Source organism: Parus major, chromosome Z (assembly GCF_001522545.3).
Source record: "Parus major isolate Abel chromosome Z, Parus_major1.1, whole genome shotgun sequence".
In the NCBI taxonomy this organism is placed as follows: Eukaryota; Metazoa; Chordata; class Aves; order Passeriformes; family Paridae; genus Parus; species Parus major.
In genome coordinates, this window is record NC_031799.1 from 22,884,190 (window position 1) to 22,908,152 (window position 23,963).

Below are 23,963 nucleotides of genomic sequence, written 5' to 3' on the forward strand. Positions count from 1 at the left end.
TTTGAATTTGGAATGATATTGGGACTTAGTTTGAAACTGTGTCCAAATTCGCATACTGCGCTGCAGTCCTCAGAGCTAGTTGCTAGTGTTACAGGAAGCATTTTCCCCAAGTACAGATATTCACAGAATGGATAAAGGTTGGAAGGTACTACAGTTTGTCATGTGGTCCAGCCTTACTGCTCAAACAGGTTGATCCTGGAGCACATGGCACAGGATTGTGTCCAGATAGTTCTAGAGTATTCCCAGTGATTCCCAGTGATTGCTCAGAGGTTCTGGTGTATCCAGAACCTCTGGGCAATGTGTTCAGGTGCTCAGTTACCCACACAGTAAAGAAGTTTTCCTCTTACTCTTGTGCATCACTGTCTGTACATTACCTCTTATCCTACTACTCAGCACCTCTGAGAAGAGCCTGGTCCATTGTCTTGTACCATTGTCCATTGTCTTGGTACCCTCCCTTCAGATACTGATAGACATTGATGAAGTCCCCTCTCAAGGCTGATCAGGCCCAGTTTCCTCAGCCTATCCAGATGCTCCAGTCCTCTCATCATTTTTGGAGCCTTCTGCTTGACCTGCTTGCTTGTCCTGAGGAGTCCAGAACAAGACACAGCACTCCTAGGGAGACCTTGCAAGGTCTGAGTACAGGGGCAGGATGACCTTCCATGACCTGCTGGCAATGCTCTTCCTAATGTTCCCCCAGGATCTCATTGGCCTTCTTGGCCACCAGGACGCTCTGCTGTCTACTAGGACCCCCAGGTCCTTCTCCTCCAAGCTGCACCTCCGCAGGTCAGCCCCAGGTGCTTGAGGTTGTTCCTCCCCAGGTGCAGGACCCTGCATTTGCCTTTGCTGAATATCAGATGGTTCTTCTCTGCCCATCTTTCCAAACTGCTGAGGTCCTTCTGAAGGGCTGCACAGCACTCCGGGGTGTTGGCCATTCCTCCCAGCTCTGTGTTCTCAGTCTGAGAATTTGTTGAGGAGGCACATTCCACCTTTTACAAGTCAAGAATGAACATGTTAAACAGTTCTGGTCCCGGTATTGAACCTTGAGGGATACTGCCAGTGGCAGGCCTCCAACTGTGCCACTGATTTTGACCCTCTGGGATGTGTTGTTCAGGCAGTTCTTGATCCCCCTCACCTTACTGTCCACTCATCCAGCCCACATTCCTGAGTTTGTCTATGAGGATGTTGTGAGAGACAGTTGAAATTCCTGCTGAAGTCAAGTAGACAATATCCACTATGTTCCCCTCATCCATCCAAGTAGTTTTTTCATTGTAGAAGACGATTGGGTTGGTCAAACATGACTTACCTTTATTGAAGCCATGCTGCCTATTCCTGATCATCGTCTTGTCATCCATGTGGATAGAGATGGTCTCCAGAATGAAGTGCTCCATCACTTTCCCAGGGATTGAGGTGAGGCTGGCTGGCTGCTAGTTTGCTGGGTCCTCTTTCTTGCCTCTTTTGAACATCAGGGTGATGTTTGCTTTCTTCCAGTCCTCAACATCTCTCCCTATCTCCATGACCTTTTAAAGATGATCATGAGTGGCCTTGTAGTGGTGTCCACCAGCTCTCTGAACACTTGTGGATGCATCCACTCAGGGCCCGTGAATGTCAGGTTTGCCTAGATGGTTTCTAATCTAATCCTCCTTGACCAAGGGAAAGTATTCCTTCCAACATTCCTTTACCCTTTGCTCCGGGGTCAGAGAATACTGGGGGCTGGTCTTGTCAGTGGAGACTGAAGTGAAGTACAGTACCTGACTTCTCTGCATTCTAGTCTACCAGGGTCTCTCCTTCCATTTAGTAACAGGCCCACATTAGCCTTAGTTTGCCTTTTGTTCTTGTGTATGCCCTTCTTACTGTCTTTGACATCCTTAGCCAGTTTTAATTCCAGATGGAATTAAAACAATTAAAACTTGTCTCATTTTTCTTTACTCTGACAGCCTCTCTATGTTCATTTCAAGTGGCCTGACCTGCTTCCATCTCCTGTGTATTTCCTGCTTATGCCTGAGTAATGACAGTTCCATTGTAATACTTGCTGCTCTTTTTGAGCAATTTCCCCTGCATACTGGCAGTTGTGGTCTGCAACAGGTACTCTGGACAATATAATTGCTATCAAGGACTGGAAATAGCAACAGTTGCTGTTGTTGCTCTTCTGTACAAATCCTTTTATTCAAGGTGTGAATAATTTTCTTGATGTATCTTGTCTACCTGGCTGTTCATCTCTTGTTGGTTTCTTTTGAAAATACATTTTTGCTGCCTGGGTTGATTTAGAAGCGCTTTTTCAGGATCTTCTGTCTTCAGCATTGCTGATGACAGGCTGATCTACACAGTGACAAGTGGTACTTGGTTTCACATTAGAAGTTTGGAAAGAACTTTAGGGAGATACTGCTGTTGATTTGGCTATTTTTATTCTAGGGATCCCATGAGAAGTTGTTCATCTCACCATCTATCTGCCTTGCACTGTGACCACAGTTTAGCACAATTCTAGTTTTATGTGCTGGTAGGGCTGAGGGAAGAATTTGGAATAAAGTCTGAACTGCATTGTCAACAGAACCCAACCTTCTTACTTGTGTTAGTACTATTACACAGTCCTGGGGGCTGTGGCTGTGTACTTTTGTGCAATCTAAAGGGAACATATGGAATGCTGTCTTTGCACTCCACATTGGCTGATAGTTTTAAACCTGAAGGAAGGAGGCAATGAGACAGCACTTAAATGCTGTAGTGCAGAGCATACAGAGGAGAGATTGGTGCCTCATTTCTGTGCTCTTTGTACAAGTAACAATTTAGGAGGGCAGAGAAAAGATAAACATCACTTTTTACACCTACCTTTGCTGTTCAGTTCATTCTTTCAGCAAGTCTTTGTATTTGTTCCCAAATCTGTGTATTGTGTCACCCGTGTGTGTAATTCAGAATGTTTTCTAATTTACATTAAGTGGGACAAGTAGCTATGTTTCCTTCTTCCCTCCAGATGAATAATCCAGATGCTAAAGGGCTGCACAGTACAGTGCTTCTTTCTTTTTGCCATACAGAGTGTCCTGCTTTTAGATTTTATGTGGCTTTTGTAGTTCTCTCTTTAAGCTAGAAGAAATAAATAGTATTTGTGATTTTTGCCAAAATAAGACTTTAATTTTTTTTTCCCTCTCAGGGTTTTTCAACATGTGGGGATTTGGAAGGGCAAACAAGCAAGCAATCCAAGCTGCTAAGAAGATGCATGAGAATACACCTGTGTATTTCTTGGAGCTGGTTGGTGATTTGATTGGTCATTCATCAGCTGTGCAGGTAGGTCAGTTTTAGTAAGAATGAGAAAAAGTGAATGTTAGTAAGTAACATAAATTTGACAGTGTTTCTTGAATTGTAACTTCTGACTGTCTGGCTCTGGAGGGTAGGAACATATTGTTTGTGTGGTATTTTTTGTGCAGTGTGGAAACAGTAATTCATGCTGACTTAATATTCTAATGACAATTCGCTCACTCATACCTGAGGACTGTGTTTGTACATATATGCTAGAGATAATCTGACAGAGTATTTGGCTTCATTTGTAGACTGCAGACAATACAGCTGGGAACCATGTACATGACTCAGATTTCATCTTAAGTTTACAATCTAAACAAGGGCTCCTGCAAAAACAACCAAAACCAAAACACACTGAGGAATTTCTTGGCCCTCTGTGCTGTGAGCATTAGGGAGGTCTTTTAACTTAAGCAGTACTACCAGTATTATTATTCCTTTTGTCTGCCTAAAGTGGTTTCCTCTGCACTTTTCTGTGACAACCTATTGGAGTAACAAAGCACTTTGTTACAGTGGACTTCTACATACATTCTTGGCAGGAGCAGGGGGAAGGGCAGCTAGAAGGGGATAGTGTGGTTCTGGAGTAGCTTTGCTCACAAGCATTCGTGAGACAGTCTGGATTTCAGAACTGCTTCTGCTAAAACATGAATGCTTTTCTTTAGTAGCTAAGGTGAACCTTTCTGCTAAAGAGATTTCCACAAGGCTTTCTGTCCCTTTCTGCCACCTTTCTTTTGAAAAACTGTTGGAAGGGGTCTCATTAGCCACTTGGAAGGTTGCTATCTAAGAAAGAGGACATAGTGTGTAATTCAGCAAGAGACACAAAGAAGGTGAGAGACATATGTTGGGTCTTGTCTGAGACCCAACTCGGACTCCTTTGCAGAGCAAAGGAGTAATGGAGATGGAGTGGATGTGGTTTCCTGCAATGTTCTATGTATGGAAAATTTTGGGTTTTTTTAAACTCAGATGGGAGCTGTTGAGGAAGAAAATGTTGAGTAGTGGTGTGATGGCCAAGGTGAGGGCTTGTCAGACTCTGTCTGCTGGAACTCTTTAGCTATTAAGTGACCATTCCCAGGGCAGGTAGGCTTTGGCTTGAATGCTTCTGCCAGACAGATCCCTTTAACAAACTGAAGAATCAGGGCATTGTGAGCATGCCATAGTGACATCACTGGTTCCATTTGCTGTTGTGTTGAACTGCAGTTAGTGGTTAATTTTGCAGTCTTGTGAAGGTAACAGAAGTTAGGGGTTAACTTGTGATTTCTCAGCTCCATTGGTTTTGCAGGATCCTTCTCACTGGTGCTATACTTCCTTCCAGTGTTGAGTTTTTTGCTTGTTTGACTTCATCTGTGTGACTAGGCATGTGCTGATGTCTGTCACAGCTTTGGTCTTTCCAGGCCTGCTGCTAGTACCTTACTGTGTTGTAGGGGGTAGGGGGCTCAGTGTAACCAGTGAACAGAGCACTGTGGCTTCTGTTCCCAAGAAACCAGATTAGAACTGATGCAAGTCATTCACGCTCCTACTGCTGAACTACTTGCTACAGTTTCTTCAGGATTCTGTCCTTTAGCTTCCCTGTCTGTAAGGCTTTACTGTTTTAGATGGAGATCTTTCAGTATGAAGTGCCTAAAGAGTAGCAATGTTAAAGAGTTGTTCTGCATAGCAGTTAAATGGCATCTCTAACATACAGACAGTATGTAATTTTGTATTCCCATCTATAAGCAGAGCCATTTCAGATACATGTATTTGTTTAGTGCAGCTGTACACTAAATAATTAAGCAAGCTGACCATCTCATGCAAACATCATGGTAATAATAGTTGTTTCATTGCAGATGTTCCTGTACTTTGGTGAACTGGGATTGGCTACATGCTCTGCTGACCACCTCATTATTTTGTGGAAGGATGGTGAACGAGAATCTAGCCTCCGCAGTTTAACACTATTTAAAAAATTGGCACAAAACGGTGATTTGCAGCTCAGACTTTAAATTGTTTGAATACAGGCTGCATATATGTAAACTGGATGTGCATTAAACATGAGTGTAAAGGTATGTCTGAGCTACTGGAAATCTGACTACTAGTAAGGCTTACACTTAATATCATGTGTTATATTGAACTTCTCTTAGTTGTTACACTTCTCAAAGGAGAATTTTGCATTTTGGTATGCTCTGTCAGTAGAAATGGTGTCCTTTTGAAAGACTGAAGGTAATGATGATTCATTGAATAGTTTCTAATATTATTCTGAATGTTTAAAATTATCATGAATGAATGTCAAAATTAAGAATTGTGAAATACTTTAGATGGATCATAATTAAAGCAGTTGAGGGCATCCAGAGTGCTATGTGCAGGAAGAAGGCATGGGAAGAAATCTGCAGCTTCCTCTTTTATCTAGTTTATTTCTAGAAGCTGAACTTTCCTCACTGATGGCTCAGATTTGTGTGTATACAGAAAGCCCCCCAAAAAATCATTCTCAAATAGAAAATTTGCATTTGACATTATTATCCTGCACCAATGGTAAGAAAAAGAAAAAAAAGGTAGGTAGTTCCTACCTTTTGTTGGTTTGTCAGGTTTTAATTTTTGGCAAACTGAGGTACATAGAAACTATTTACTAGTAGTAGCTGCAGTTTTACTTGGATTAGCCTACATTATTAGAGTTTATAAAGCACCATTACCAAGTCTAGCATGCAGTGTGATTAGTTTAGCTTTGTCTTTCCATAGTGCATTCACCAAATTAATTTATATCTAATAAAAAGCATTTGCCTTACCATGAATTTTCAGAATGTAAAATACTTTCTTAAGCAATTGGAGTTGATATGTTCAGTAGTAGTGAAACATATGAATACTAAATTCTCAGCTGAAGTCTGACTTCAGAGAAATCTGCACCAAGTTTTTAAGGGTAAATATTATCTCAGAGTTAAAAAATAAGTATCTAAGTACATAGGTAGTAAGAGTCTAAAGTAGAAGCATCTAAATAGGAGTAGGGAAAGAAATGCAAACTAAAACATAAAGCTCAAACCTCAGCAACAAAAACACAAAAGCAAAAAATAATCAGGAGACAAACATGAAAATAATCCCCTCCCTCCCCCACCCCAGCAATAGCAAACCAAAAAATGAAGCAATGTTAAACCCAGAGCTGATACAAAGGAAGTGTGAGGGAGTACAAGATAATGAGTGGTACATTACTATTTGAACAGAGAAGAGCTAGGGAAAAGGGGAAGTTTGTGAATTTAGTGGGCATAAAACTATGTAGAAGAGGGTGCTACTATCCTCAGATCTACTCAGAAGATACAGCACTTAAATGGTGTAGGAATAAATCTTGTACAACTTTTCAGTGCCATCTCTTCCCTTTGAATCAATGAAAATTGTTATGGGTACAGGAAACTACATGGCTGTGATTCCAGACTTAAAGTGGTTGCAGTAAGTGCGATTAAAATGAAGGGCTAAGCAGATTCTTGAAAGAGCAGAAGCAAAAGGAGAAAGCTCCTAGTTTCCTAGGAGAAACCAAAGAGCCTTTTAGACTTGCTTCTCTCAGCAGAAGTGGGCACTTGGCTTTCTCCTACCACTCAGAAGCCTACCTTTGCTTTTAAAGTTGTCTTATGAGATAATAATCTTCTCTGGAAAGCAGGGCAGAGGGGCAGTAAGATTTTGAGTTGTAATTTTCCCCTACCTTAGTCAAGTTGTACAGCTAATCTTACTTGAGTATAGAGCTCAAAATAATATATTTAAAAATCACAAAACAGATGGAGGGATTTTTAAATTACCCTCTCCTTTCAATTCAGGGAGGCTAAATCAGTGTTAAAGCTTGAGCTGCATGTTCTTTGCTAAGGCTGGCTATTCTGTTGACCCATGTAGGAAAGGCATTTGGATTACAGCTGAGGATAACATGCCTTTGGATATATGGTATTAACTTGAGAGAGGAAAGCATGTTAAGTTTATATTGCTTCAGCTTGTCTTCAACAGCTCATGTTGCATTTTTGGCTTACCCAGGAGAAGCTGGGGAGATAAAACCTTTCTTTGGATCTCTTTTTCCTTTTTTTAATTGCTAAATAACTATTTGGTTGTATATAGTGCTTGTGTATACACATAGTTATCACACATTTACAGTGAAAGCTTATAAAATTTAGGTTTTTTTGGAGAGCCTCCTGCTATCTTCAATTATAACTAGAGAGAATTAAGAACATATTTTTATTATATCTTCTTGTGGCATGAGAACAACTATTTCCTTTTTTTGTGACTGCTTTTAAGTGAATACCTGGTAGAGAAACAGACCTATTAAACTGAACAGTTCTAGTCACAAAACTCACTGTGCATTTTATGGGAATGTAATTCAGCTTTAAACAGTCCTACATGCATATATATTTATATTTATCAAAAGTGCAAATGTTCTCAGATAAACTCCATTGGCAGTAGATCTTCCAAGGGTCTCTTCTTTTAAAGATGATTGACTTAAAAGTACTGAGCTCTTTGTTATACAAATGAACTTTGAGTGTAACAGGGAACATAGGTATATATCCCACTCCTTTGTTATATGAGAGTTTGTCACTTGCTGTTGGAAGATGCAGTGAGCATAATTATGGTGACCAGATGAGACTTTTTACATCTAACTGATGTCCTAAATTTTTTTCCGCCTTACAGTAACACTGAATTCCATATATCCACCTCATGGAAATAATTATCTTTATCAGACCTGCTCTCAATACTTTCGCAACTCTGAGGTGGCTGTTTTACATCTCTGCACTGACAACAGCATGAAACAAGCAGATGTTAGTCTAGATGAGTTAGTCTGGACGAGTCTAGGAGATCTGACACAACTGGCAGATGATGACTAATCTGTGCTGGTTTGTTTTGCTATTAAAGAGGACCTATAGCCACACAAATTGCTTTTTTTTTTTTTTTTTTCCTTGTCTGACTGTGGGAAGAAACACAATATCCTGCAACAAATATGTTGATTCTGTATTAATACTTTGGCCTCAGTTCTGGTTCACAAGTTGAACTTTATTTTTTTGATGCCTTCCACTGTTAACATTTTGTTCTGTGTGACAGAAGTATGACAAAAATTATGAATTAAATGTTTTACATGGATGTAGTCTTACAATGTTGCTGTATTTAACAAATTAAATTAACAAAGCTTAAGTCTTGGGAAATTCTTTTCTCTAATGCAAGCTGCAGTGAATGTTCAGTTATCAGAATAGTTAAGGTACAATCACCAAGAGCACTAGTCCTAAGTAAAGAAATGTTAAAAGCGAACAGTATACAGTATTAAAAAACAGAGGTTCAACTTCTCTGAATAAAAATCCACTGAAGAATGTTGCCATAGATAACAGGAAAGAATGAATAACCATGCTTCACCAGAAACACCATTCTTCAAATATACACGATGCGACATTTTAATACACAGCAACCTGCCTTGGCTATGACAAAAGTAAGGATCTGTTACCATTCTAACAAAAATATAGCTTCTATACATTTTTCTGCACATACATTTTATGAATGTTGCCTTTTGTTTCAGAACTTGGTACAAAACATACAAAAAAGGTTGGCACATATGTAAGCTACCTGCAGTAAACAGCATTGTCACTTCTTCCATAGCAGTTTATGCTGTTTGGTTTTTTTTCCCCTTTTCCTTTACCCGGTTTGATTTTTGATATAGCACAGGGTAGGTGGACTGCTTCTTTAACTGCAGCCATAGCTTTGACAGTCTTGCTTGCAGCCTGGAGTGCACAGTGTTAAAAATAAGCACTTCTGCTAGTATTTATTTACTGAATAGTCTGAGAATAGTCTAAAATTTAAACTTATGTTCTGCATGTGGTTAAAATGAGATGTACAAAAATATGCATTTGTGCTTTGAAAGCCTTAGCATAAATTCTGTATCTTAGAACTAATGAAGAACTATGTTTGATTTCCAACTGATTTACATATTTCAAAGTACTTCTTGCATCACAAGAACAAACAGTATTTTATTAGGAGGATAAAGCAGTACAAATTATAATGCTTTTATAAATTATAGCCTGAAAATTTTTTAAAAAGTGATAGGTTCACCCAAGAAGTAGCACAATAAATGAACTTGCCATAAAATTTAGGTCAGTTTAATAAAAGTGATGACCATGTTTACAAACACCATTTTTATAAAAAAGGATGGGGATCAAGTGCCACAATAGTTTTTGGTGTAAAATTTGGTGAAAACTTGTATGATAACATCTGCAAGATGGCAGAGAATCATGTGGATGGCACTATTTAGACAGAACATGCTTATTTTCCTATATTATATGATCAATTTTAGAGAACATCGACTCCTACCAAGATTTCATATGGAAAACAAAGAACAGGTGGGGCTCTGAGAGAGTCTCTGTAATAAGAAGGTTGTTTTAAAAGGTGTCATGTTTGGGTTTTTTATGTATCCAGTTTATTAAGGTTTACTTGTTTTGCTGTGCATGTTCTCTTTAGAAGTAAGATTCAGAGAGCTGAAGAACATTGATAGAATTGAAACAAATTCATGCTAGATAAGTGGGAAGTTTCTATCCTTATTTGTCAGGCTATTCTTATTCTCCTGGTGACTAGATTATCCCTCTCTCTGAAAAATAGTTGTGTGAAGCGTTAGTGAATACAGTTGTATCAACTACAAGATTCAAGAAGTGCATATTCAGTATTAGAAACTAGTTTCAGAAGTACATTTTCTGCCACAAAATAGTATTTCCAAAGAGCACTTAGTCATCTGTGGTTTATATAGCCTCTAAAAACATTTTTCTGTAGAATTCATAGAAGCTTAAAAATGAGTTAAGTATTTTCTTCTTGTCACGCAGTCTTAATTTCACTGGAAAAGCAACGTTAATCCCCTTTGTAGCCAAGAGTTTCTGTAAGTGATTCACAGTGAAACTGGTAGAGCAAGAGGTCTGGTTCTCTTGACTTAGTGTCAGTTGTTGTTTTCTGATGGGAGCCTGAGACTCTTGCACTTCAAATCATCCAGTGTTTTCCAGTGTTTGTAGTTATTAGCCAAGTGTTGCATCAAAACAGGCAGATGTGCAAATGCTGAAAGAACAGGGAAAAGTGGTTTACAGGCAGAAGAACAGCCAATTCTGATCTGAAATTGGTATTCTCCTACTCTCTTTTGTTCTTCCATTCCTTAAAGTAATGGAAGAACAAAATATTCCCTTAACTAAAAGGGAAAATATTTTTTTTTAGTGTGTTTCTGTTTCAAGACAATTCTTTTCCAAATGCATGGTGATTTTATTAAATTAAGCTAACATGCAGTCATGGTGGTCTTAGTTTCTGCTGCTCAGAAGAAATACAATGCTAGAGGAAAAAAATACATAGATGGAAAAAAACCTTAGTTTTAAGCCATTACTCATTCTCTACATAGATTGCCTGGTAAGTGCGCAACTTCATAGTATGCAGTGAAACAGGCTTCAGTGTCATAATTGCACAATATCCTGTGCTGTACTGCTTATATATGGGTATATATATATACTGCCTCTGAAAAAAGCGGACACAAGCTTGAGATTAGTCATTTTGGGCTCAGGAATCTTTGTGTCAGAGCAAGGAAAAAAAATCAGTACTTACCATCCCATGCATCAAACATATCTGTTATAAAATAATCAATGAAGGAAATCTGAGACTTGGGGATGCTGCAGGTGTTTCTGTCAAATACTGGCATCACAACAGGCAGACCCTGTCTCTTCTCTTCATCAGTCTAAGAAGAAAAAACTCCAGTTAACAACTAGAGCTTTGCTGACTTTCATGCTGGAGTAGCAAGAGGTCAAGGCATTAGATGAATTGCAATAGGAGATTTGAGACAAGCCTTAGAACCCCTGAGGTGAACTGCCTTAGTTTCATGTGTGTCTGGAACAGGGACTGAAATCAACATCTCTTCCCTTTCACAAGTACTCTTTATTACGGCAGTCCTGTGATTGCACTTAGCTCCAACAAGACAGAATGCTATAATCTGGTGATTAGGGTACACCAGCTAAAATGCGGAAAATGAGGTTGCAGAGTCCTTCAGCAGAGAACAGGTTTGATATGTCATTTTTCTGTATCTGTAGTGGGTGTTACAAGCCATTTGTCTTTTAAATAAGAAGAGATTGTTGCTGGTGTTATTTTCCCTGCTTGTATCAGGTTATAAGATAATAATAGAAGTAAAGGTATGCCCTTTAACTGTGTGTCCCCAGCTGGAAGAGGCCTGGTTTTGTTACACTCACTATGATGGAGGATCAGATCACCTCAAAAGTTTCTTAGAATGTAATTCCAAATAACATCCCCTTTTAAGTATTACAGGCAGCATTTAATACAGGAATTGGCAGCAGAGCAGTCTCCAAAATCAGCAGAGGAGGAGAAAATTAGCAGGAGAACAGCTCTCTGCACCTCACATTGCTGCAAGTAGGCTAGTGCTTAATTTGGGCATTTTAAAGCAGGTTTATGATACCTTGCTTGGGAGATACAACATAAGTAATCTTTGATCTTTCTTAGGATATGACAGAATTCACTATGATTAAAATGAAATTCAGACATGTCTCAGGTAGTAGCTACAATTTTCTTTCAGTAGTAACTGTCAGTGTTTGAGCTGAATTTCAAGAGTAGGCATGCCCACTTTGCTTTCTCTCAACATATAGCTGTTATTTCCACACCATTACTGGCAAATAAAATCTAAGATTTTATCAGTTGTTATTTAAAGAGTTAAAAGAGTGTTTCAGGAAGCTGGTTGCATTTCTGTCAGAAAAGCTGAATGTGAAGAAAAGAAAGCTGAGCTTCCAGTACTGTTTGGAGCCATCCCATGTGATAAGTATTTGCACTGCCCACATGCGTGCACTACTTTTCTGCTTACAATGCTAGTAGTTCAGGTTCCATCTTAGAAGAGAAAGGGCGATCCCAGTAGTTCAGCTGAGGCTTGGATCTTCAGGGAAGGTATTGGGACAGGAGTGCTGAGCATATTGAATTTCCAGTTAAACTGAGTAGGACTAATCAAGTTGTTTTGGTCAGATTATGAAAGCGTAAAACCTCATTTCCACCATTCTGTACAATGAGCTTCATGATAAGCAGACTAGCTAACTGCTTGTAGTGAATTCTTCTGCATGAAATTGAGGGACGAGTTCTGACTGAACGAAAAAACATCTGGACTCTGGTGACACCAGGAAGAGTGTTCCCTGTGTGGAGCAGCAGATCAGCTAATGGCACTTCCTTACATAATATAACAGTTAAATCATAGAAACATACATACCTGTGCGAAGTACTCCTCTGAAATCCTGCCTGCCCATTCGATACATAGCTCTAGGGGGCGACATGGATTTGCTACATCTGCACATTTAATCATCATGCGCTTGATCAGTGTCTGGTTGTCTGGAAAATTCTTTATGTTGGCTGTACATTCAGTGTCGCTGCTTTCACTCTGTAAAGGAGAGTTGGTTACAGGGGCCAGTGGCAGCATCCCCTGCTAGCAGGAGCAAGGGCATCATTATCAGCTCTACTGGAGTTAGGCGCTATGCAGGCACTCAGTCTGCTGCCTTACAGCTTCATGCACAGCACCCAGAACTTGGAGAAGAAGGTGATGTCCGAGAGCTGGAGCCATGATGAGTAACTAATGATAACTCAAATACATATTACAGTTGTGAAGATTCTCAGAATTAGTATCAAAGTTTGTGAAATAATGTGTCACAGGCTCTTTATCATGTAGGATGTTACCTTTTCTGCATCCCAGCCTGGACCTCTTGGAAAAGGACCATGATAGGGGATGCATCCACCAACTGCAAGCTCATAAACAATGCTCACTTCTGAATGTTTAAACGTAGGGGTGGTGATAGTAGGGGACTGCTTCTCTTAGGGGAGTTTCTGGAGTTAGATTTTTATTCGTAAGAGAAAACTGAGGCACCACAGGAGGCTGAATGGACTGGCACAACTATTTATTGTACACACAGAAAAGCAGATCTCTGATACTCAGTTCCAGCATGTCTCCAAGTTTAACTACTTTCTTTGTGCCAGATTTTAAACCCTCAACCTGGAATAATCTTTTTTTCTCACTTGCCAGTAAGGTGAAATCTTATATAATATGTGAGATTAACAGTAGAAAATCACAGGAGTGGTAGACTGACTGCAGAAATTCTCTGCTTGCTAGACAGTAAAATACCAAACTTCTTAAAGACTGCTCTGGAAACCAGGTGGAGGTGACAAGGTAGTTGTTCCCAGCCTGCTGTGGCACCATATTCTAGGTCTTGAACAGTTTAGAAAGGCACAGGTATATTACGGAGTAATGAAAGACTGCTGCTTACATGGCACTAATGCTATTCTGAAAATAATGTATTTGCAGGATTTTGGCCTCCCTTCACTGCTGCATTCAATTCTTTAGTAAAAAACTGAATGTAGGTACTTTTGCCACCACAGCTAAATTAATATCTTTGTGGCTTGTGGGGAAATATTTTGCTGTGATTTTTGCCAGTTCAGACATTAAATCTTCTAGCTTTATATTTAGCAGGTAATCCTTTTTCAGAATGGGTAGCCCAGCAAAAACTGTCAAGTTAACCCTGTACCTTAACAGCTGTCAAAGACCAAAAGCAGAAAGAGCCACTGTTAACAGTAAAGAACAGAACAACCTAATACTGAGGGAAAACAGGAAGTCTTCAGTTCAAGTGGTTCTGTCCTCCACGTTTATTGTGAGACAAGTTCAGCAGCATTTGTGGTTTACAGCTCATCTTGCTAGGAGAGTGAACTCACTAGTCCCTAGATGCAGGTAATTTCAGCTGACAGAATGCTGTTTTTAAAGTTGTATATGGTACCAATGACAGTCTACAGTACAAAGTCTAATTACGGATAGCTAGCAGAAGATACTTCTGTTTGGTTTTAACATTGCTGACCTTCAGTTTTGTCTGATTTTTTTTGCATGTTTCCCACAAAGCGTTATATTTACAAAGATGCATTAAGATAGTCTTTCCTCGGGTAACACTGCCCAGGAGAACCTGGTCAGGCCATGGGTGCTCACCCTCGAGTGGCAGCAAGAGAAGGTAAGAGGGGATGGGAAGCCCAGAGACAGCTTATTAAATAAACCCTGGTGGAATATTAGGGTGTGTAACTGTTACACAAAAAGACCTGGACATCTCTTGCTACAAAAAGGAGTGGAGAGGTCTCAGGAAGTTATTCCTTAGGGCTTGAAGGCTCCAGATTGCAGAGAGACAAAACTGTTGAGAAGACTTTTCAATTACAGCCCTAGGCTTAGACAAATCCCACTGTGTGGAGACAGGACCATAGGAACAGGTGCCAACCTGGCTCCATGCACACAATTTTCCATGTAAAACAACATCCGCCCATATATTTCCTGAATACAAGATGACCTTGAACACAAGGCTTATAAAATGAAGTGTTCAAATGAACTAAGAGCAGAAAAGAGAAGAAGTGTATTTTTTCACACTTTGATATGTGAAGCCACAAATCCATTTGTGTCATTTGGACATTATCACAATGTAAATTAATGCCTGAAGGCATAAAATCCTGCAAGCACTTACGTGTGGGTTGGTCTCCTCAGATGCCATAGGCTTGTTGATACTGTTCACAAATTTGTTCACATGCTCAAAGTGCTTTGTCATCTCTGTTGCCAAAACCATGTCAATAATGGCCTGGCGCAATGTCCGGTAGCGATTTCTAGGAAAGAAAAAGAGGTTTTGCTCACGAGCTTGCCAGACACAGCTCTGGCTTTTCCTCATCCGTGCTCACACAGTGCTACAAAACACTGCTCAGGGGCTTAGCCACAAGCTGGCACCTAGAGTTAGGAACCGTCTAGGGATGGAGGAATGGACAAGATCATGCTTCTCTGGGTTTCCCTGCTCTGTTATTTTTACCTAATGAAAATCAATCCTGAAGTCAACAAATATTTACAGCTCAGTTTCATAACGCTCTAAGACTAAAATAACTACTCCAGGAATGGCACCAATGCATCCATTGCACTGTATGTTAGTATGTTAGCTTGGAATGCAAATCTCAGATTTTTCAAAAAAACAGTATTATGGAGGTAAACAAATCAATTACCTCTTTGGAGTCAGGCTCTTTCCCTTTCAGAGCTCTTTCTGTCTCACCTTGTCCCTACAAAAGCTAGCGTCATGCAGTGGGAATTCCTAGGCTACTTGCATGCCCAGCCAACCACAGGGATTGATGTCTTCTGCTACCACCTGTTCCATTCCTTGTAAACGTAGTAGTGCTGGAATGCATAGGACCTTGTGCAGACACAAAATGCAGCATCTAGCTGCTGGTGTGTGAAACATACCCCAAAAAAGTAATGTCCAGACTCCTTCAATGAAAAGGCAGTGGGCCAAGATGCAGCCTTGAGGCCATTAGCTGGACCAAGTTCATGTAATTCATAAAAGATTATTGAACATCTCTTTAAGCTTCCAATAATTGCAAGTTGAAAGACAGGGCTGGTGAAGGGGAAATGAAAACTTTTTTATAAATCATGTCTACATAGGATTCTAGAAAAGTTTAAATTTTATTATCTTTATTTAAACTATTTGGAAGGCGGGCTCTCAATTTGCCCACACTAAAACTGCCAAATAAGCAGTCCACACATGGACACTCCCCTTGTCTGGCAGACACACCTGTCAATATTCTTGAAAATGTTGTATTTGCTGTCTTTCATTGTAAGCTGAAACGCCAGTGCTGTGTGATGACTCTCTAATACAGCTGTATCATTGTAAAGGACAGCTAATTCGCTGCCTGCATTGCACAGGAAAGAGTTGGTCCGTCCAGGATGGTCTACATCATGAATGGTGGCAGCTATTAATGCAGCTACTTCATCTAAATGGTCCAGACTTCCCTACAGGGAGAGAGGAAAATTAAAATGTGGCACAAAAATTACAGTCAATATTTTCTGGTAACTTCCAGATACCCACAATTACACAAATGTAAACTTAAGCAGGGATCCTGCCTCCTTGCAGTCATTTTCCATTCACTGTGCCTACATATTACCTGCCACAAAACTTCCACTTCTACCCTTGTCCAAATAGACTCTTAATGATGCTTTTTACACTGCTGTCACCTGATCAATATCTTTGCATAGAATTCTTCAATGGATAGAACACCTAGTAGTTTCCTTCCACTTCATATGCTTGCCTGAATGTATCTGTATTGACTCTGCTCTTACACACCTTATGTTTTAGCATAGGGTAGGACAGACTATTTCACTTGGAAGTGACCTACAACAATCATTGGCCAAACTGCTGGACCACTTCAGGGCTGAATAAAAGTTAAAACATGTTATTATGGGCATTGTCCAAATGCCTCTTAAACACTGACAGGCTTGGGGCATAAACCACCTCTCTGGGAAGCCTGTTTCAGTGTTTAACCATTCAGTAAAGAAATCTTTCCTGATGTCCATCTGAACCTCCACTGGTACAGCTTTGAACTTTTCTCATGTGTCTTGTTGCTGGGCTGGGTACCAGGGAGAATAGCCTTACACTCTCTCTCCAAAGCATTTGCAAAGTTTTATTAAGAACTGTTACCTACAGCCAGTTAACAAGAGACAGAAAAGAGCCATGTTCCCTCCCCACCTCCATCATTTCTACTTTAAATGTAAATTTGTATAAACAGACTTTGGAGAAACTCTGTAGGCCTGCTTGCCTCATAGGAAGACTTCAAGAACAGACTGAGTTTATGGAGCCAGGACCATTATTTAAACATCTGACTTCTGGATGACACACGTAAAATGGCAAATACACTGAAATCCTAGCCCAAAGAACTCCTAGGTGATGGTTCTACCTTAACTCTCTCCTTCCCGAGAAAGAAGGCAGTAGCATGCAGGACATCTGCCGCATGTGTGGAGTTGTGGTATGAATTGGAGGAATGGTAGTTGGCTTCAATGACCTGCAGCCATGCCCGCAGTGTTGCTTCTGAACAGTTTAAAAACTCCGAGACCCCAAACCGGGCAAAAACTTTTAAGCCCAAATACACTAATGGCCTGAAAAACAATAGAAGAAAAAAGCACTGCTGTCATATAAGAACTTGTGATGTTCTAAAAGTGATACATGCAACAAAGAAACTGAGACTTTTAAATGGGATGGGTAAAGTTAAACATTTTTAAATTGCATATCTAGAACCTCTAAAAAGCCTTGCCAAGGTTACAAATGATTGCATCTATCATCCTTTCAGACATTATTTTAATGTTTTGTAGAAATGGTACAGTTCCATTAGAGTTTCAGCAATTCCAGTGGCTTCAGAAAAAGCATCTAAAAAGCCCATTTTTTTGTGCGTAGTATCTGTCAAACAAAATTGCATTTATTTTTTTCCTAAGGAGAAGAAGCAGACTTTGAACATGACATGGGCAGATGCCAAAGGCCAAAAAGTCTTAAGCCAAAAAAAGGGTCAAATGTCAATTGTAAAATGGTCTGTGTGTGTATGTGTGTGTGTTTGTACAATGCTGGGAAGCCCATTTATGAAACCTCTAATCTTTTTGATTCTTAAATCTGAATCTACTCTGGGTTGTGTTTTACTCTGTGTTGTGAGAGAGTCCTATCCAGCAGTTACATTTTCCACTCCTGCAGAGCCTCCAAGTTGAAAAAGGCATAACCAAACCCCAACATCTGCAGATTAAAACCAGGCAAATGAAAATTTTGAAAATGACCATTTATGCAAAGTACAAAAGAACAGGGTGTCTGTGTGATTCTTTGTGTCTTGGAATGAAAACAACTTTTCTCTCTGGATGACATGCTTATTTTTGTGGTCTGCATGACCTCAAAACTACTGACGTCTGTTTTCATTACGAGCTTTAAAATCCGTATCTGTTGATCCTATCGCTGGCTTATCCTCCATCCCACTTTTTAATCCCTGCAATCAAAAGCCACAGCTGCCTTAGATCTTCCCAAATCATGGGATGATTTAGGTGAAGAAGGGGAGAGGTTTGCTTTTTCCAACATGACCATTTGTACATGGGCAGGAAAAAGGGCCATCTGGAGGGCATCTAGCATGTGGTAACATCAGATTACATTGAACAGTGTCACTTGGACAGAGTGGATGTGAGTCAAGCAAGACAGCTCTCACAGTTTTGCTGTGTCTTCCTTCAGTTTTTCCAGAGCTACAGCTCCTCAACAAACCTTCTCTGTGCACCCAGGGAAAGGAGTCCGATACCTTTTATTTGTAACAGCCTCCAACTCAAAAATATTGAAGTCCCAACTTTCCTCATTATCTAGGAGCTGTGCAATACAGGGTGGAACGTCATTGATGGTATTTGGCACTGGAAGGTGAGTATGGCTCAGGTTCATATCTGTTGAAATGGAATTTGGGAATTAACACATTTCCTGGTTATTCCCTCTACACTACCACAGCCCCTCTTCAGAATTCCAATTAGAAAACAACTCCTTTTCAAGAAAAACAACTTTTTTTCCTTACATGAAAAAGTCTGTAAATGCCTATAATACAAAGGTTTATTACAGAGTATTTCAACATAAACCAAAAAGATCAGTAAACATTAATGATTGACAGTGTTTTTTTGCTAACATTTTGAAAAGCATTATTTTAATTATTTGAGCCTATTTCAACACCAAAATAGAGGCAGCCTAGCACTTGTGCTGCAGTGCTTTAGACAACCATTTAGACAGTGCATTTAGACAACCAAAGACATATATCCCATTGCAAATTAGCTTGAAGCTGTATGTTAGCAGTATCAACAAAAGAAGTCACAGGTGCAAAGGGAAGTTTAAAATGGTGGCTTACTCTTAGAAAACACATACTCATTTCCTGACAGTCTTCTTAAGCCATCCTGAAAAAGAAAGCAACTTTATCTTAGGTTTTTGCATCACCAGTTGAAAAACATGACATGCACTTTAGGTACTATTCCTGGGTACTAAAAGCACTGCTCTTATTGCAGCACTACAGCGTAATCCTTGTTTTAGGGTCTTTCAAAACAAACATGAAAGGATCCCTGGAACACTGGTATGAGATCTCCAGAAAAGAAATGCACAGTGTATTGCCCTCCTTGACCTTCTCATTAGCACCTGTAGGATTTCATAATTCAAATCAGCCCCTATAATTTATTTTTCATTTTCTTTATATTATTTTAGTGGCAATTAGCTCAATTTCTATAAAAAAATTAGTAAATCCATGGAAAAATTTAGATAGTCTGTCTTTCGCTGCTGTTACAGGACCAAAATTAGAACCTGATTAAAGCAACCTCACTGATACACTGGACCAGCTATAGAGCAATCCTTCTAATCCCATATAAGCTTCTAGAGTTTCTATAAAGTATCTCCTTCACTGTTTTATGTGAGATTGGGTATAGTTTCTGGTTGCAAGTCTGTTAACATGTATCTGGGGATGAATGTACCCAGTGGACGGAGATGAGTGGACCCAGTGGCCACAGCTTACTACATCCTACATTACTGCTAGTAAAGTAAAAATGCTTAACTGAAATGGCGATGAATTATAAGTCCCCTTCCCATTGCTTGGGAAATGTTAGCACAGCAGAGCACTGAACTGTGATGTAGGACACTTGGTAGCAGCAATTTCATCTTTACTAATTTTACTCACGTTCATCAGACCTCCAACAAGATCACTTGTGTGAGGGTCTTCATCTTTGGTACCTAGCTGAGGGGAATAAAGTTCTGTTGTCCGCAGGATTTCCAGAACTCTGTCCAAGGCCTCTGCTACTGTGATCGGGCTGTTTTCCTGGGCAGCATTAATTATGTTAATAACCTGAAAGCAGATTAAGGAGGCAGGCAAAGAAAAGTGAATGGCACTTCTTATTACAAAATTTTTATTCTTGTCTTGATTATGCTAATTCTCATCAAATGCAGTGTAATTCCCTACAATCTTTGAAGTACAACTCTGAAAATGTAAATTTGTGCTCAGATTTCCTGGTATCCATCTGCTATTTTAAACTGGTAAATTCCTGGGAAGTGGAAGTAGAATGGTGTGAAGTATCTGAAATAGTTGCCAGTGGCTGGACCAAAAACTAGTAATGTCCCAGTCCTTCACCATATCCAGGTCTGCTCTGAATCAAATTATTCAGTCCCTGGAGGAAAACCCAAACAAACAAAAAAATAAATTCTTGGATGTGACCCAAATACCCTGATATTAGATGTAAAGGCTTAGTTTTCTCCATGTAGAAGTGAAGGGCAGAGAGCAGAAAGAGCTGGACTGTGGGAGAAGAGGATGGCTCTCTGAAACCCACATTGTGCCTCAGTGACAATCTGGAAGTGCAGCAGTTACTGCTTCTGGCTCTGCCAAGAATTACAGGAGGAAAGTCCCAGTGCTGTCTTCTCCAGGAGCCAGAGGCTGCTGCACAGCCACTACAAGCCTCCCTGTGGATATGATTGAGGAAAAGGAAAGGAGCCAGTTGCTCTTACAATTACAGTGGTGCTGGGAGGTAAGAGCTTGTGGATAGCAAGAGAGGGAGAGAGGAAAAAGCGTTTTGAAAGTGGAAGATACCTGACACCCTGGTGTCTTACAAGTGACTGCAGCACAATTTGTGTAATACAGTGAAGAAAGGCTGCAGAAAGTGGGGGAGACAGAAGATGGTGCAGGTGCTCCCTCTTCTGCATGGTATCTTATAAATATCAATAGTGACAGCAAAGGTGAGACTGGAAAATACCCTCATACTCGCTCATGACCCAACAGTGTCCCCTTCCTGCCAGAAGCCGTGCATCTAGCAAGGGCACCCTTCTCCCCTCCTTAATACTCTTCCTTATGACTAGCATTTGGAGTGCCGTAATGAGATGTAGAAAGTGGTAATAAAAAAAATAATACTTCTATTACTCTGTTAAATACAAAGTGTGGGAAGTACTGTTTTTCTGTCCGGAAACTGTACAGACTTCCCTAGGAGTGCAACTCAAAACTCTGGACTTCATGGAAGTGCTCAGGACTCACCTTTGTGATAGGAGCTTCTATTGTCATAGAATGAATCCGTGCCATTGAAGAGTACCGTCGGGTCTGTAAACTTGGAGCTGCCATTAAAGAGAGCCACAGTGTGAATCAGATGACAGCATTTGAAGAGTGCAGAAGGCTGGGGCACAGCACAATGAAATACAGCCTTGTGTCACTGTCCATTTCTCCTGTATCTCCCCCTGCAAGTTTTTCACTGTTTCATTTCTTGTACTGCTGCCTGCCTCCTTGGCAGCCAGCCCTCATTTTTGCTGTCAGATTTTCCATCTATCCTTCACTTCAGAATGGACCTGTACGTATACTTCATGCAGTTTGACTGCAATGGATCTCTGTCATACATGGCTCCTCCTGTAAGTCTGTGTGTATCCCTCACCTTGGTGGTACAGCTGCTCTAATGAAAACCATTCCTGCTCCTCATAAGCAGTGCTTCTCTCACTACACACAGGGGCAGAAAGAAATCTCTGCCACCATTGTCCCACCCCAGTAAGCAAATGGGATTAGTAGAAGTACTGCTCTCAAATAAAGAGCAGCAATAGGTTCCTTCATGTTAAGCATTAATAAACCAAAAATACATGTTCAGGAGCACAGGCTGCAAATTTCTAAGAGAGGTGGCACTAATGCTTCACCACACACTCTAAGCAGCTGCTCCCTTGCCACAGTCACTCCTCCCTATGAAGGCATTCAGTACTGCTATGCATTGTATAGGAATGCTGGTACTTATGCTGGGGCATTGCTTTGCAAATCAGAAATAAGTATTTCAGCAGTTATAAAAAAATGGGGTAATTTCTGTTTAATTAACTGTGAATCTGTCTGGTTATTCTTTTGTTCTGCACTTTTATTGCCCAAGCCAAGTCTTTTATTTATTTATAAATATATATTCATGTATATTTATAGTATTGTACATACAGTTTGCTTTCTTACCATCACTACTTTGAGATGTTATTGACTTAACATCAACTGAGTCTTTCCTTCTGTTCTTGCACTTGTAAGAACCAGATTCTGTAAGCACAAAACAAAAGCTTTAAAAATGCACCAAATTAAACCTACAAAATATCCATCTAAAATTTTGGGAATTTAATTAAGTGATCTTAACAATATCACATAAGTGGGAGAAGTACTGCAATTTCTACACATCAGAACAAGGAATTCAGTGTCTATCAATTTAAAGCAACTGAAGTCACCTGGAAGGGTGTTTTGCAAGGAAGTTAAGATGCCTTATGGAACAGACTTGCTTCACCTAACTTTAGCTCCTTAAAAAGCAGCAGTCTTGTAGGTTGTCATCATCTAAGGTTATCAGAGATCCTGCTTCAGGAGAGGTGTCTCAGGCGGGTGGATTGAACCCCTTGTGAGTTCTTTTTGCTCTCCTCTGACCACTGAACAAGCCTGAGTTTAACTGCCTAAAACTTTAGCCAATTGAAAAGAGTCTCATCTCAATCTATGCTCTGTAAGCCAAAGCATAGTTCAGATTCAGACAGCTTTTGATTTTATTTGCAGTAATTATTTGTACCCTGTGTTTAAGGAACATCCAACATGCTGAGAATGATTAAACAGTCAATTTATTTCTGAATATTAGTCATGCAGCAAACTGTTATTCTTGAAACTGCTGTTTGCTAAAGCAAGAGAAGTTATCACATCCTGTCAAATTCAAAAGCTGGATGAAATGCCAGGGAAGAGTCTCAAAAAACCTTGTAAACTTTCATTTTTCTCCAAAACAATTAAGTCTGCCCTCTCCCTTATGTTTAGAAACATGATCCTTCCTAAAAATTACTAAAATAGTTTCTGTTTTAATTCTGTTTTTCTACCACAGACTTACAAAACAGCTTGTGTCTTCTTTATTGTAGTCTGAACTGGAGAAATTGAAAGCATTTTCTTCTGTTGACACCTAAGAGCAGGGTATAGCTAATGCATGTTAAATAATTTTATTTATTTGGTAGTACTCCTCTTACAAACCCCATTCTTCACTAACATTTGGATGAGTTTACCATAAGGCACTTGAGTTTTAATGCCTATGTAAAAATTTTTTCTTCACCTGGTGGTCAGAAAATCTTATCATGCAGATTATTACAAATCATACCACCTCAAACAGCACGATACACATGGATTACTTCTCTGTGCTTGTCACATATTCGTACATGCCCATGGCTCTGTAAATTTATTCTTGGAGCACAACCTGCAGGATTGCAGGAAAGGGTAAACCTACATCACATGCTCTGAGACTGCCTACTTCCACTGCACTGTAGTCATCAATGTGGTGTCATAGGATGGGGCTACCCAGTCTTGCTGAAATCTGTCACAATAATGAGCAAACCTAACACATTAGTAAACTAATATAAATCTGTAAATTAGTAATGAGTGTCCTGCTTAATTTCTGGGCTTCCTCACCTTCCTGTTTGCAGGAAAGAAACAGAAGAAAATATGCTTTTATTACAAGGATACAGGAGCAAATGGTTTAACATACTGTGGATCAATTCTGGTGGCAACAGTGGGAATGAGAGCAGCCAATTTCATATTGTCTCTTCTTCCCCTGGCCCATTGTTATTTGGCATCACAAAGCTGTCGGATGTATGTTTGTATGTATGCTTAGGCACCTTGAAAGAGCAGGGGATGCCAAGCAGTCATGTCCCATGCTTTTAGTATGTTATATTCTCCCATGTGAAAACCAGAAGCTGCCTGAAGTTGCACAGCAATGTTGTCTCACCTTTTGTAGCAAGAAAGGCCTAGAAGGTAACAAGGCATGAGAACCTTTTCACCCATAATTATAAGACATCAGTCTGGCTGAGACCACTAGAGTCACAAGCTTGAAATTCACCTGAAGTACCTCCTTCTTCAGGGGAAAGTGGTATTCCAAACACTGC

General features: G+C 39.9%; 2 protein-coding genes across 2 annotated transcripts in view; one reads left to right on the top strand and one right to left on the bottom strand.

Moving 5' to 3' along the window:
• Positions 1 to 8,352, top strand: part of WDR41 (WD repeat domain 41) — a 27,862-nt gene extending 19,510 nt beyond the window's left edge. The window contains exons 12-13 of the mRNA XM_015652979.2: positions 3,140 to 3,273; positions 5,106 to 8,352. Coding sequence (XP_015508465.1) covers positions 3,140 to 3,273; positions 5,106 to 5,258 — 287 coding nt within the window. The 3' untranslated portion in view covers positions 5,259 to 8,352. The remainder of the gene's footprint in view (positions 1 to 3,139; positions 3,274 to 5,105) is intronic.
• Positions 8,245 to 23,963, bottom strand: part of PDE8B (phosphodiesterase 8B) — a 72,180-nt gene continuing 56,461 nt past the window's right edge. Inside the window, exons 12-22 of the mRNA XM_015652975.2 lie at positions 22,030 to 22,107; positions 21,094 to 21,170; positions 19,756 to 19,920; positions 18,943 to 18,988; positions 18,358 to 18,493; positions 16,993 to 17,191; positions 15,834 to 16,051; positions 14,751 to 14,886; positions 12,479 to 12,646; positions 10,828 to 10,957; positions 8,245 to 10,296 (exon numbers count right to left, since the gene is read on the bottom strand). Of these exons, the coding sequence (XP_015508461.1) occupies positions 10,181 to 10,296; positions 10,828 to 10,957; positions 12,479 to 12,646; positions 14,751 to 14,886; positions 15,834 to 16,051; positions 16,993 to 17,191; positions 18,358 to 18,493; positions 18,943 to 18,988; positions 19,756 to 19,920; positions 21,094 to 21,170; positions 22,030 to 22,107 (1,469 nt within the window). The 3' untranslated portion in view covers positions 8,245 to 10,180. The remainder of the gene's footprint in view (positions 10,297 to 10,827; positions 10,958 to 12,478; positions 12,647 to 14,750; positions 14,887 to 15,833; positions 16,052 to 16,992; positions 17,192 to 18,357; positions 18,494 to 18,942; positions 18,989 to 19,755; positions 19,921 to 21,093; positions 21,171 to 22,029; positions 22,108 to 23,963) is intronic.